Source organism: Poecilia reticulata, linkage group LG9 (assembly GCF_000633615.1).
Source record: "Poecilia reticulata strain Guanapo linkage group LG9, Guppy_female_1.0+MT, whole genome shotgun sequence".
NCBI lineage: Eukaryota > Metazoa > Chordata > Actinopteri > Cyprinodontiformes > Poeciliidae > Poecilia > Poecilia reticulata.
This window is the reverse complement of record NC_024339.1, coordinates 4,812,443-4,827,019: the sequence shown is the minus strand read 5'-3', so window position 1 is coordinate 4,827,019 and position 14,577 is coordinate 4,812,443. Positions and strand designations below refer to the sequence as shown.

Genomic DNA, 14,577 nt, shown 5'->3' with positions numbered 1-14,577 from the left:
GTGCGTGTGTGTGTGTGTGTGTGTGTGTGTGTGTGTGTGTGTGTAACTGTAGGGGAGGAGGTGGAGAATGGTTTGGAGTCTCCTCCTGCTACCTCCCCTACAAAAGACCCTGCAGTCAGCCTCCCTCCTGTCTCAGGTGAGGCTTGGCAGATGTATGCGTGCGCGTGTGTGTGCAATGTCCAGCTTGGTTTCCATGCCGTTTCTCTGACACACAGCTTGCTTCAGTTTTCTCTCATGGACTCAGATGTCTGAGCTCTGCTTCTTGCCTCCGACAGCAACGTTCCTCCTCCTTAGTTCCTCACAGCAGCAACACAGCCGGGACTAAATCAACAATAATTTGAGTAATAATCAGTGAAAGACTTATTTTTATACTAATTATTCATACAAAAAATTACTACATTTGGAAGCAGTAATTATCTGTGGAGCTAAATTTGGGACTTGTACAAATAAAAATAAAAAAAATACATATATATATAAAGTTGAAACTGAAAAAAAAAGTTGAAAACCACATTTCAAATTCATGTTTTTGTTTTCAATTTCAATTATTTTTTCCTTTTAACAAACTGTATGGCCCCAATCGAGGCGATTTACTGCCCACAGTTAATGAAAACACAACATTTAAGATTAAAATATGACATCACACCAGTAAAAATACACTTTTAATACAGAAATGTGGACTTAATGTAAAGTATGTTTAAAATCTTCTTAAAGTTTGGCATTTTTAATCTGACGATCCCTATTCTAATTTATTGTGTACGTATTCAAAAGTTTACCAGCAGATGGCGCTGTATCAGCAGAAAATAACAGAAAAGCTGTATTTACTTTTAAGATTAAGCTACTAACAGGTGGACTCTATTGATTAGATAACTTCTGAAGGATTATACGCATTATATTTAACACTTTTTGAATTGGACCTTAGTGTATGATGCTAGTTTACCTCTGTTCAAATAGAGAATGTTAAATTTTCCATCTATAACGCAACAAAAGTGGAATATTTGATTTTGATTTGACCTCATCCATGTTCCTTAAAGCTGCTAATAGAGCTGTTCTGAACAGAAGATCCTGTTATGACGCCTGGAGGAGTAACTTTGCTGTCGGTTGTTCCTAGTATAAGTAATGTTTGTTCAGGGAGACATTTTACCTTTAAATATTTGGTTTAAGCATATCCAACATAAGTAGGCAAGTATGAAGCATGCGACATGTGCAAATGTGTAAATATAAAGCTAGTAAAAATCTATGATGGATGACCGCTGGCACATTTCAGCTGCTGTGTTCTCTTCTTTGGCGGCTGTCCGGTGCTGTTGCTCCACACTAGTTGCGTTTTTTTCCATTGACCACATCATTGCGCAATTTGACATATCGAAAATACATTTTCTTAATTTTAATGTGGCAATCTCGAAAAAACTCGTTTTTCGATAAAAGGTTTTACCGCAAAACTTCAATGGAAACACTTTTTTCACGTCACACGAGCCACATGACAACCGGATGTTGCCGCTAGACAGGACGAAGAAAACGGCAAGTAGTTTGAGCATGATGGCGCAGCATGTTTTTTTAGTGACTTATCGTGTGAATAAGCTTATTTATGTTTGATTTTAATTGTATTTCTTCTTTAATGAAAACACTGCAATTACGAAATTGTTTTATCTACATTAGCGGAATACTAGCTGCATTTTCATTAACCATATAATTGAGCAAATTGAAATTACGAAAAATAAAATTGCCTAATGCAAACAATCCAATTTTTAAAAAATTGTGTTTTTGGAGAAAAAAAGTGCTTGAATGAGGTGATTTTTCTGCTGTATATAAATTAGTGCAATGGAAACCCTGTTTTCGCATCACACGAGTCACATGGCAAACAACAGGATGTTAGTCGTAGTGAACCAGGAAAAGACAAAGACGTCAGGAAATGATAGGAGGATGATGGCTTACCTTTAAAGGTCGCAAGAACAAACTTTAATTGGGTGTCTAACTTAATGGAAACAACAAAATTGCAACATTTTATTTTTTTGACATTAGCAGAATGTTGACAGTTTTGTAATGGAAACGCAGCTTTTGAAACCAGTTGAAAACCCGCTTCCTGTAAGCAAGCATGTTCATCCGCAGACATTCCTCGAATGCAGCCCTGCAGCAGCACCAAACTCCATCCTCTGTTCACACTTGCTCACTCTTTGATGCTTTCTCTGCTCCCATTTCAACCATCTGTTGCAGCAATGGAGGTACACAACAACTCTCCGGTCATTCAGAATGGAGGCGACGAGGAGAAACAGGTGACTAAAGAACTGGAGGAAGGGATGAAGGCGCTCTCGACCAACGACACCTCCTCCACTCCCGCCGCGCCGCCAATCAAACCGCAGGGCGGGACCCCCGAGGGCTCGCCGTGCAAGTCTCCGTCCAAGAAGAAAAAGAAGTTCAAGCCACCATCGTTCCTGAAAAAGAGCAAGAAGCAGAAGGAGAAAGTAGAGACCTGAGATGGGTCCCACAGACACGTCAGGCCTCGCCGAAGCGCCACAGGTCGTCACGTGTGACTGGAGCAGTCGACGGAACCACATCACAATCATTCAGAGCCATTTCAATGTCGAACCCCCAGACACGGTATCTTAAGAGTGCCACTGCTAGCCACCGAATTTGATGTTTGTGGTGATTCATCGAGTAAGTTTAAAGAGCTCCTGTAATTACTTTCACCAACTGTTTGATCCAGGTCAGACACAGCCCAGCCATCCAGTTTGACTCACTACTTTCGATCACTCTCACGGTTTTCTGTACTCCACAAGTCACCACTATCGGTTTGTCACTTCATCTCACTGTACAGGAATTCAACCATGTTTCCTCTCTCAAAGCAAGCCTGTGACTTGGATCCTGTATAAGTGACACTTTAGTTTTTCTGACAATACATGTTGGAAGGTAAAGTGTGTTATTCATGTATAGCACTTAACATAGGTAGATCGATGTTCTTGCACGTCTTATTCTTTCATCATTATACATTTTCTCTTAGCCTTTGGTTGTAGTTATCATGTAGATGTTGCAGGTTTAGTCTGTGAAGACAGTCGCAGTATGTGTAGAAATCTACTGATAGCTATTGATTGTGCGGAGTTGACGGAAAGCAGGGAAATGTCGCCTAGCTACAGGTTAAGCTGCAATTTTAGCTGTTATTAACCAAAAAGGTTAATCTAAAAAATAAAAATGGTTGCTCGTTATTGCAATCAGAATATGCGGAGGGTACCCAACATTCCACTTTTCTTGTTTGGTTTTAAAACATACATGTGCAAAAGACCCCTTTCCAAGTCATTTTTTTTCTGTTTGAACCAGTAGCTATTATCAAACTGCTGATGTGTGATGGTGGCTCATTGGTTTGAATTCATTTTCTATAAGAATGTATATGTGAGTGTTGCAAGGTTGCAATGTATCAGTCATTAAAGATCCAGTTAGGTTTCAAGTTTGCTGAGCGAAGCCTCCATGTGTGTATGTCTGCTCTCTTTGCCTCGTACGTTAAATTGATCAAACTCCAGCAGAGCCAAGTCCTCAGACCACTTGGGAACAACAAGCTAACAGCTTCAATGACAGTTCTATTAATGCTATTAAATCCAATGATAAAAATCAAGATTTATTAATGTTATTTAGCTAACAATAGGAACATTTTGTCCGTATCAACATGGTTTTGCAGTATTTATATCCTTGAACTCCAGTTTTAGTTGTATACAATGGAGTCTTGCCATTCAGTAAAGACTGATAATCTCACAATGAACTGCATTAGTCCACTATCAATTTATAAAATAAGATTATCCTATATTAGTCCCACCAGGCAGAAAGTGGACAGAACCAAATAAGAGTAACAGAGATGAAAAAACAGGAGAACAGTACAGAGCTGAAATCAACTTGAAATCTGAATTATATACAAAAAAAGTTTATATACAAAAAAATACAGATGCATACATATAAATGTATATAAATACACGCAAAGATATACATTTACAAATGTGCACACACATACGCTGGCCAGTCATGACAGCAAATTTTGCTGAACGATAAATCGTCCCAGAAGTTATTGTGATAAATGATCTTATTGTTTTGAGACCTTTTTCAAGTAATCATAATGACAATGGCATAATGATGCAAGAACACATTCTCAAAGATTAGTAAACTTTAAATTCTAACCAACATTTAATACTGGAACTGGAAGATATTTTAAATAATTAAAACAACAAAATCATGCAAACTGAAATTATTGAGCTCGTTTTAATTGACCATGCGATTATTTGATTTATTGCTATATATATAAATGGAGGTTAATCGCAATTTTTATCTTTATTTCGGCATGATTTATCCCCCTAGCTCCAAAATTTTAAGGACAGTTTTGTTTACAGAGACTTCATAATTTATTCCTTTTGTTGTTTTGTTTATTTTATTTAAAATATCCTCCAGTTTCAGTGTTAAATATTCATTAGAATTGAAAGTTTAACAAAAATAAAACAATAGTATTATTTATTGCAATAACTTCTGGGACAATTTAATATATTACATTTATTTCATTAAATTTAAATCAATTAAATTAATTGATTTATTGCGATATATGAAGGCTTATCGCTATAAGTCAATTAATTGCATATTGTGCAATTAATTGACTTAATCGCATTACATACTAATTACACACTTATATGTATATAAGTATGTACTTATATGCATGTATGTATGTGTGGATGTATGGATATAATAAACAGATATGATATATGGATGTGCGTACGGCTTTATTTTTTTGCGGTAGAGGACATAAAAGGTTAATCTGAAGTGAATGATTAAGATTCACTTCAGAAGGAAGTGAATCTTAATCATTTATTTTGTCCATTATTGTTTCGGACAAAAACAACCAATATGCCTTAAACAACTTAAGTTTCTTATTCTCCTCAAGAAGATTGTTGTTTTCCATGGTCAGCTCCTTTGCCTTCTCCTCCGCCTCAGAGTTTTGGTTCTGCAGTTGGTTTAGTTTTCTGCTGCTCTTGAAAACAGCCTCCAGACATTCGTCCAGCTTGTTAGTAAGCCCCTGCCTTTCTTCCTCTGTCCCTGTCAGGCTGTCTCTAACCATAGTCAGTTCTCTATCAAGCATAGACAATTTCTTCTCGTTATTCGCTTCTGTCTCTTCCATTTGCTTCCTCATCTGCTCCAGCTGATTGTGTAAAAGCTGATTTTCAGATTTGGCGTTCGCCAGCTCTGCTTGAAGAGCTGTGATGTCACCGTCTAAGCCTTTAATGACCTCCTTCAGTGAAGCATTTTCTTTTTCAGACTCACTGAGATCTGTCTGGACGTTGCAGAGTTTGCCCTCGACATCTTTGATCTGATCCTTTAGAGCTGACACTTGCATCGAGAGTTTTGCTTCATTGTCTTCCCTTTCTTTCACTTCCTTCTTCAAGCCTTTGACCTGCTCGTTTATGGTCGACACCAGACGCTTGTTTCTCTTCCGATCCTTTTCAGATTGAAGGGAGAGTTTCTGTAATTCCAGCTCCATCCAATGTATGATATTCCGAGCTTTTACGGCTTCTTCTTTCATACCTCTCAAGTGCTCATCTTTGGACTGCAGTTCTGTCTGGAGTTGGTCACTCTCCGAGGTTTTCTCCTCTAGTAACTCTGACAGCTCTTTGTTTCTCATGCTCTCTCTGCGAATCTCTTCCGTCAACATTTCAGTGTCATTTTTAAGCGACTTTGCTTGGTTTCTGGATTTGTTCAGTTCATCTAAAACTTCCTTGTTTTTTCTCTGTAAGCCTTCTACTTTATCATTCAAAGTCATCAATATCTCTTTGTCCTTTTCAGACAAGTTCTGTCGATCAAGCCTTTCAATACGTAATGCCTTCTCGGTGCTCTTACTCTTTGTCTGCTCGCTCTGCAAGAGGTTCTGAAGTTCCTGTATTTTATTTAGGTTTTGCTGCTCCCTCTCTTTAAGATCGTCCTTTTGCTTCTTTAGCTGGCTTATGTCTGACGCCATTAATTTAGCTTCTTTCTTTAACTTGTCAAAACCTTCCAGATCTTTCGCTTGTTGCTCTCGCCATATTGTCTGAATGGCATTTTTGTTGCTGAGTGTCTTGACTTCCTTTTGAAGAGCAACGTTCTCCTCCTGAATCCTGCTCAGATTTTTCACCCTTTCTTCTTGTTTGTTCTGTAAGTCTGAAATGGTCTCCTGCAGCTCTTTTATTTTGTCCTTGTGAGACCCTTCCTCTTTCAGTCCGTCTTTAAACTGCCTAATCTCTTTTTGTAGTTTCAGATTGTCCTCGACTAAACTTGCTATTTCCTTCTTACATTTTTTGTTTTCCTCCATGAGCAGTTTCTCATTCTTCTCGGACCTCAGCAGGGCCTTGTTCTGTAGTGAGCTAGCAGCCGGAAACATTTTGAAATGCTTTCCAAAAACGAGCTTTGGTCAGGTTCCTTCAGGATATGTCTTGAATTTGACGGGTTCCGTCAATGACTATGACGCCACCACATTCCATGTTTAGCAATGACTTAAATGCATTCCTATGTTGCTATGGTGATATCACTGTCATGTCACATATCCAGGGGAGACCATCCGCCGTTTTACAATGCCCTTGCCATTTAAACAACACTGAAGGACATCTGAGAGACAGCGTGTCCTTATGTGCACAAATGATTTGGTTATTGTTAATCCTTTCTTGTTCTGGTCCTCAACAGTTATTGAGGACCTGCTCACAGTAATAATAATAATAATAATAATAATAATAATAATAATAATAATAATAATAATAATAATAATAATAATAATAATGCATCAAATTCATGACAACAGTGCACTGAAGAGTAAGATCATGATTATAAAAATAGGTAGAATCAGAAATTCCCTGATTCCTCCTTTTCTGGTACTGTTCCTAAAGGGTCAGTTTTATGTAAAATTGACTTTTCTGAGCTTTTAATCAACCCCCACTCAAGTCCTTCAGACTAGCCAGCAACAATTAGCAAACACTGCTAATGTTAGCTAATCTGCTGAGCATCTGCTGCATCTGCTGAGCTCATTGTATGAGCCACTTCTCAGTGCAACGCTGGTAAAAACGTTTCTTAAAGGGTTAATAGAGGAGCCATGTTGGGATGACTTCCTTCAGAAAGAGCAGGAGTTTTTAAAGAGACAGAGGCCCAATTTAAAGGGGCTAAATTACAAATGCTGTTATAAGTGTTTGTAAATTTAAATCATATTTGATATGTGCAGCATATTTATAACAACTGAATTGAACAGTTACTTGACTGTGCTGTATAATGACACTATATGGCTGGAAAATACATAATACTGCCTCTTTAAAGTTCATGCTGCTATTAAATACCAGGCATATTATATAACTGATGATCTGGCCAATGACTTAGACCAGGGGTCACCAACTCCAGTCCTCGAGGGCTACCGTCCTGCAACTTTTAGATGTGTCTCTGCTCAAACACACCTGGATCAAATAAACTGCTCATTTCCAGCCTATTGCAGAGATGAATGAATGCTGGTGAGGAAATTCAGACATTTTGGAGCAGAGGTGAATCTAAAAGTTGCAGTTGTCCTTGACTGAGCAGTTGTCTCAGTCAAGGACAACCTGTCAAACAGACCACAGTTTGTGAGACAGTGGGTTATGTGCCTAACCAGGTGGTCAGCAGCACAGGAGCACCACAGGGCCATGTACTGTCACCATTTCATTTTTTTACTCTGTACGCCTCAAACTACCAGTACAAAACAGACTCCAGTCATCTGAAGAAATACTCAGATGATTCTGCAATTGCTAGGTGCATCAGAAATGGTCCAGAAGCTCAGGACAGAGAGCTGATATGCTTTGTGATATGATATGTACTGGAACTGCAATTTCGTTGTCTTTCTGACAATGACAATAAAATTCTTCTGATTCTGAACACAACAGTCATGATTGTAGATTTCAAGAAAAACAGGTTTAGGAAAAACATTATTTCTATAATGGCAGAAGAAGTGGAGATGGTTGAGGAATATGAATACCTTTGTGTTCACACCTGGACAACAAACTGGACAGAAGACACAACAGTAAAGCTGTTTAAAAGACAGGAGCAGACTGTACTTCCTGAGCAAGATTAGGTTCTTGGTGTTTGCAGCAAGATGCTGCAGATCTTCTATAAGTCTTTTGTGGAGAAAAATAATCTCTTCTTCCAGAGTCAAGCAATGACAAAGGCTAAAAAACTTAATAAATAAAATTTGTACTGTTTTGAGAGCAACAGTGAAACCTCTAAGGATGATGGTACAAATTGTAGTCTTCAAAAAATCAAGAAAACCCAGAGCATTCTCTTAATGAGGCTGTTATAGAACAATGTCTTCATTTGGTAGCATGTAACGTCACTGAATGATGAACAAGCTTGCTTTAACCTTAAATTCATGAGATAGACAAATACCTACAGTTTATGGCAAGCTGAGACAGCTTGTTCATCTGCCAGATTTGTTGTTTTAATTTTATTTTGTGCCATCTGGAGATCAAGAAGACAATGGAAGAAATGTACCCTGTTCTAACATACTTTAGCTATTGTAAGTATTGGTTTCATGAGTTTTACATTGAAAAAACATTATTTCGAAAAGTGTTTCTTCTGCATGTATTTGTTATTTACATATTACATGTTATTTATTTGTATCTTTTCCCCCCACTTTGGTCTTCAAAATACCAGAATTTGCACGTTTTTGTGATGCACCATTTTTAAGCATTGCATTAGTTAATATGATCATAACAAGTATCTTTTTCACCAAATCGTTTTTTTTTTATTCCTATTTGAATAACTTTTTTACTTTTACTTGAGTACAGTTTTTAGTTACTCTTCATCTCTGCATTCATGCTCAGTATGAGCGGATGTGAACTTCAGGCAGAAACAGGATGTCATTGGGATAGTCGGAGACCTTCCAGCAGGGGGCGCAAATGCAACACTGCACATCCTGAGAGGTTTTGTGAGACAGAACAGAAGAAGGTACTTCCTGTATGTTGTCCGCTGTGCTGTGTTTTCACATAAAATTACAGGTAAGACAAATTAACGAACCTGCGGCTCTCCGCGGACTTCTTCGTTATGACTGAGAGTTTTTCATTTTACCGAAACGTGCTGGAATTGCATTAGTTTCTTAAAATATAGCCAGAAGGTAAAATAAAACGTGTCTTAATGTTGCGTTTGGCACGTTTTTATGTGGCATTTTACAACACATTTGTGAATGTAACATCTGAACAGGTGTGTCAGCAATAAACGAGCCCTGTATGCTGCTCACTCTAGTAGCAGGGAAAGCTAATATCCTGAATCAAGTGTAAATGTGTGACATTTTCATTCATTTATCTTAGGAATACCAAACAGGTGACTATATGTTCACATCCGGCCTCTTATCTAGACTTTTACAGTCAGACCAACCTTTCGGCTCACAAAAGTTACCTTCTGGTGCTAATTTTGACGCGGTGTAAAACTTTTCAGTCTAAACTCCTGATTTAAAGCTGTACTCCAAAACAAGGGTAACCAGCTCGTTTCAAGAACCGAGTCCCACCACAAACGACCTAAACAACTTCTGTTTTTTTATTTTTGTTTTGTGTTGTTAAACAGTTAGGACAGCGCAGGTTGCTGTAAAACATCTGCTGTAACAAAGACCTTATACTGCCATAAGCTGCACCAGATTGCATCTGCAAATCCTTACTAACCAAAGCTGACGTTGCTCATCAGGCTCCTTCTGCTCGGCCTTGGTGAACAGAATGTGTTTCTTTGTATCCCTCTTATTATTGTTAAGTTATTTGGACAGAATTGTGAAAAAAATATTTCGATTATAAGCAACAACAGGAAAAGATAGTAGAGATTCACAAGTTAGTGTCTAATTTCTTATATTTTGATAAAGTGTTGACCTCTTTGTAGTAAAAACTCGGGCTGGCCAATAAATCCTTAGCGGTAGACATCGACACACGAGCAATGTGAATAGAAAATACATCAGACAGAGTGTTCAATAATTTCACTGCGCTCTAAGCTAGAACCGCACAGCATTCTGGGGGATGTAGGCATAGGAAAGCCTTTAAGCCTCCCAACCTTTCACGGACAGATAAGCAAGTTTGTTGTTGTATTAAAACAAAGTCAAAATATCATTAACATTTTAAACCTTTAAGCAGTTAGCTTAAAGGTTAGCAGTGCCACTAAGGCAGTCATACTTTTATTCTAGAGGACATAAAACATTAGCGTAACTACTTTACTTTCTGACATTCTTTAAGTCTTTTTTTAGCTTGTATGCTCCAGTCATCAATTTATCAATTATTAAATTAGTTGGCAATTATTTCAATAATCAGTTTGCCGTGATTAATCTGAATGCAGAATGAATGCAGTAGCATTAAACACCATTAATGTTCCTTTTAAATGATTTGTCAAAACTATCAGATGAATTAGTAAATGTAGCTGCCAGGAGGGGGCCCTAAACGGTCAGGAAATGTCCTCCTGGCCTTGCTGTCCGGAAAGGTTACGTTTCTGTTGTTTTAATCTCAATCCTCTTTAAATGTGCGCTCGGGTTGGAGTCCTGCTAATGCCCTGCAAAGCCCTAGCTGACCGCTAGCTGGCTGGTTAAATGGGAAAGTTTCACCGTCACATGCTGAAGGATTGTCTTAGAGGCCCATCTGCTTTTATTCACATGCTGTCCACCGCTGTGTGTTTATGTGTGTGTGTGCAGGGATGGTTCAGTGGGGGGCCATATTTTCCATAGTAGCTGCTCTCAGCGGAGCGGCGCTGTTGGCCTCCGTGCACAAAATCGATGAAGGACACACCGGAGTGTACTACAGGTGAGCCGAAAGGATTGCATTTTGCTTTGCCCAGAGAAAGTGAGAGTGGAGGGAGGAATCCGAACAGCGAGAGCCAAGAATAAAGATTCCGCACATGCCAACTCTGCTTTGCTTTTAGGGCAAATAATTATTACCACCTGCACTGACATGCTTTGTTTCCGTAGCGTGCTATAATGAATAAACCTCTCTATTTTTCCCTTGCTTCAGTGGATTGTTGATAGAAACTGACACTATCCTGTGATTCTTATTAAAGTTGGCACAGGTTTGTAACGTTTGCCTTGGAAGTCTCTCTTATCTCAGTTACAGTGAAGCTGCTTGATTATTAACGGGACGTTTTCTCCAATCAGAGTTCAGATTCAGAGAGCAGCTGAAAAGAATAGAAGTGAAGTGAAGCACTGCGTCGCCTGCGAGTAGTTTTGCAGTTAATGTCTCCAAAATGCAGCAGACCTGAAAGTTATCAATGCTTTTCATCCATCTGTAAATATTTAGTTGTTTTTTTTTCCTTACTTGAATATTGCTCTCAATCCGCCCTTCCTGTGTATCCCAGGGGAGGGGCTCTTCTCACTGCCACCAGCGGCCCTGGTTTCCACCTTATGCTCCCGTTCATCACCACCTACAAGTCTGTACAGGTCAGTAGGGCATCTCAGAATCCTCACCTTTTTGTTTTGAAGATTAAAGTAACCCATATCAGTGTCATACAGGTCCTTGAGAAATGATATATGTGGATATGCTCTGAAACACAAGCGTCAAACTTTTCATGTAACCCTCTAAACTCTAGAAACTTCAAGATGATAACAATGGTGTGCTTAAATATTATTTTATCGATAAAATAACATCATTTTACCTCTGTCGAGGTGTAAAGATGTTTAATATTATTTAAAGAAGTTCTCATTGAAAACAGACACGGCGTTTTATTCATATTTTGACATTTTGTTAACGGGTCGTTTTTATCAACACGTTATGTTTTCAATCTCCTCGGCTCTGCAGGTTTTTATGAGTATGCATCAGGTGGGAGCTCTGCAAAAAGTAGCCTTCTCAAAAATAGAACACAAGATGTTTTTTTTTTTATTTTATCTGTGTAAAAGAACAAATCTGTCAGTGGAGCTATAAGATTTCTTAAAATAAGGTGTAAAGTCCAGGCCTTTACAGGCATAGTGAGATCTTGAAATATTTGAAGCGGTATTTGAGAAAACATGGCTTAAGTCAAAAAATGACCTCAATACCTTGAAATAAGATATACATTTACACTTATTTACAATGTTTTTACTACATTAAGTACAATTTTCTTCAATTCAAGATCGTTATCTACTTTAAGGAAAAGGTTTTTTAAAAATATATTTTACCGACACAGTCCATTTTATGGCACAATCAAGTAACTATTACCTTCACTTGTTAGGAAAATGTTGTATGTATCAAAAACAATTTCAAAGAAATTTGACTCCCCATCACAGCCGTATCCGACGCCTTGAAATTGGCCTCTGTCTCTTTAAGAACCTCTTACGCTTTCCGACTCAACAATGTTTCTCTATGCCATCTGTTGATGCCGTTTACAACCATTTTTAGGACCTCAGCAGACGCACATTTCCACCAGGTGTTTACTAATTGCTGCTGCCGCTAGTCTGGAGGAGCAGAGTGGGGGAGCGCTGCTCTGTGAGACAGAGCTTTGGGGAAATAGGCAGTTCATTGTTTGAGGAACCATCAAGGCAACCCTGAATGGTTGCCATGGGAGATTTAAGGATTTATCACGCATGCATGAAAGAATCAAATCAACACTCCAGGAATGTTTTTGATGAGAGAATTAGATTATAACATGATATAAAACTCCAAAAAAAGTTTTATTTTACATAAGACCCCTTTCCATCTTAAAGTAAGATTGGAATTAAGATAAGTTTATGTTTAATGTAGATATAAAAATTATGCCATTGTAGATTAGAAAGAGCCACTTTTTGAATAAAGAAAGAGAAATATAGTTGAATTAAAAAAAATTTTTTTTCTAAAGGATGCCTTTCATACAAGGCCTTTTTAACTGCAGCATTATTCTAATCTGTCATTTTCACTGCCAAGACCCTGTTTCTCATTAAACCAGAGTTAAAGTTAATATGTAGAACAGAACATTTAAACACTGGGTGTCTGAATCAAAGTAAAACTGAAAACCAGACCAACCAACAGGTTACTGCCAACTGAAAATTGGGACCTGTGCTGTCCAAGAAAACCTTAGTTGTCAGCCATAAGATGTAAAGCACCCTCAGTAATTTTGTCCCTTGGGATCGTAGTTTATGGATGCCTTTTTGATATCTAGGCAGTCCGGAATGGCTAAACACCAGGAGTGGACGTCAGAATAGACATTTCCACTGGGGATTTTTTTATTTCGTATTTAATGTTTGTTTTTAGAATGACTCACTTCTGTGAAAAGTTTCAGAGACTTTTATTGGTTTCTGTTACCCTGTTGTTATCGATATGTACTTGCACTGTTTCTTGAAACGAGTTTAATAAAACTCTGTAATTTTGTTTGTCCATCTGTTGAATGTGTGGACAATTGCTTACTGTGTGGTGTCGTCTATCTTTGAATTGATGTTTTTTATGATGTAAAGCTTTGAACTGTATTGTTGTTGGCTGACTGATCTGCTCTTTTGAGAACTTAATAACGGTTGTCCAGATCTGTTTAGGTACCTGGCCATATGTGAAAAGGTTTTCTGTTCTGATCTTGGTACCACTTTTTTGATCTATTTTGTTACTCACCCTGCTTTTATCATGCAGCAAAGCAGAACACAAATCGTCACCTCTTCGTGCCTGGATTTGTTGGGAAACTTTCTCTTGAGGGATGTTTTGAGTTCACCCACATTTGTGATTAACACATCTTGTCTGTTGCAAAGCAGGCCCACAAAAGGAAATGTTATGGTGCATCAATATCTTATTGTTGCACCACATGTCATTGCTAACACCTTGGCCTCGCTAGAAAAATGAGTTCCCAGATGCTCCAAATAATTAGGAGGATGATTCATCGGATGAAGCATCTCTGCGTCAGTTGTCTGCTTTCCAACTTTGTTGTACATGCAGAATTTCATTTTTGTTTGGATAATGTTCCTGGCCAACAGTAGCTGTGTTTCTATTACAAATGTGCACAGAACATTGTTGACATTTTGCTAATGTTGAAAAAACACAATTTCACAATTGCGGTAATCCGTTAAATAAGAAATGCATTTAAAATGACTCATGAATAAGTTTATTCATGTTGTAAGTCCTAAAAACGCATGCTTTGTCATCGTCCTCCTACCACTTTCTGTCGTCTTTCTCGTCTTTTCTGCCAGTCATAAATTTCCGATTGTTGATCACATGGCCTGCGACGCAAAAAGTGTTTCCATCGCATTTTTGTGAGATACACTAATTTTGACACAGCAGGAAAACTACCTCATTCTAACGCAACAACTTTTTATCAAGACGTGTGTTTTTTTATTTTCAAAATTGTTGTTTCCATTAAGCAAATTTCTTTTTGTTATTTCAGTTTTTGCAACTATATGGTCAATGGAATGAGATGCTTCTCCACTGCTTTTCTTACCATAGGGGCATTGCCCAATTTTTTTCACATGACTGGGCTTATAGGCTGCATTCACACCAGACCTGCTTAGTCCGCTTTAGTCAAAGGCTAGAAAGTCTTTTTTGTTTGGGGAGGTGTGAATACACAATCAAACTCTGACGCGGACCAAAAAAAGGATACTCTGGTCCGTCTAAAAACTGAGGTCTCGGTTTAGTTGAGGTGATCTCTGATGCGGTTTAAATGCAAATGTGAATGCCAAGTGAACCGGACACCTCTCTC

The 14,577-nt window shown here is 38.2% G+C and overlaps 2 protein-coding genes across 4 annotated transcripts in view; both read left to right on the top strand.

Moving 5' to 3' along the window:
- The window catches only part of add2 (adducin 2 (beta)), a 26,624-nt gene extending 23,177 nt beyond the window's left edge, over positions 1-3,447 (top strand). For 2 of the 3 annotated variants that reach the window (XM_017306849.1, XM_008417670.2), the window contains exons 14-15: positions 53-136; positions 2,209-3,447. In XM_017306849.1, coding sequence (XP_017162338.1) covers positions 53-136; positions 2,209-2,468 — 344 coding nt within the window. In that variant the 3' untranslated portion in view covers positions 2,469-3,447. The remainder of the gene's footprint in view (positions 1-52; positions 137-2,208) is intronic. The other variant, XM_017306850.1, reaches the window with a different exon arrangement.
- A 5,366-nt stretch (positions 3,448-8,813) lies between these two features.
- erlin2 (ER lipid raft associated 2) overlaps positions 8,814-14,577 on the top strand; it is a 37,404-nt gene continuing 31,640 nt past the window's right edge. The window contains exons 1-3 of the mRNA XM_008417677.2: positions 8,814-8,993; positions 10,655-10,763; positions 11,311-11,392. Coding sequence (XP_008415899.1) covers positions 10,657-10,763; positions 11,311-11,392 — 189 coding nt within the window. The 5' untranslated portion in view covers positions 8,814-8,993; positions 10,655-10,656. The remainder of the gene's footprint in view (positions 8,994-10,654; positions 10,764-11,310; positions 11,393-14,577) is intronic.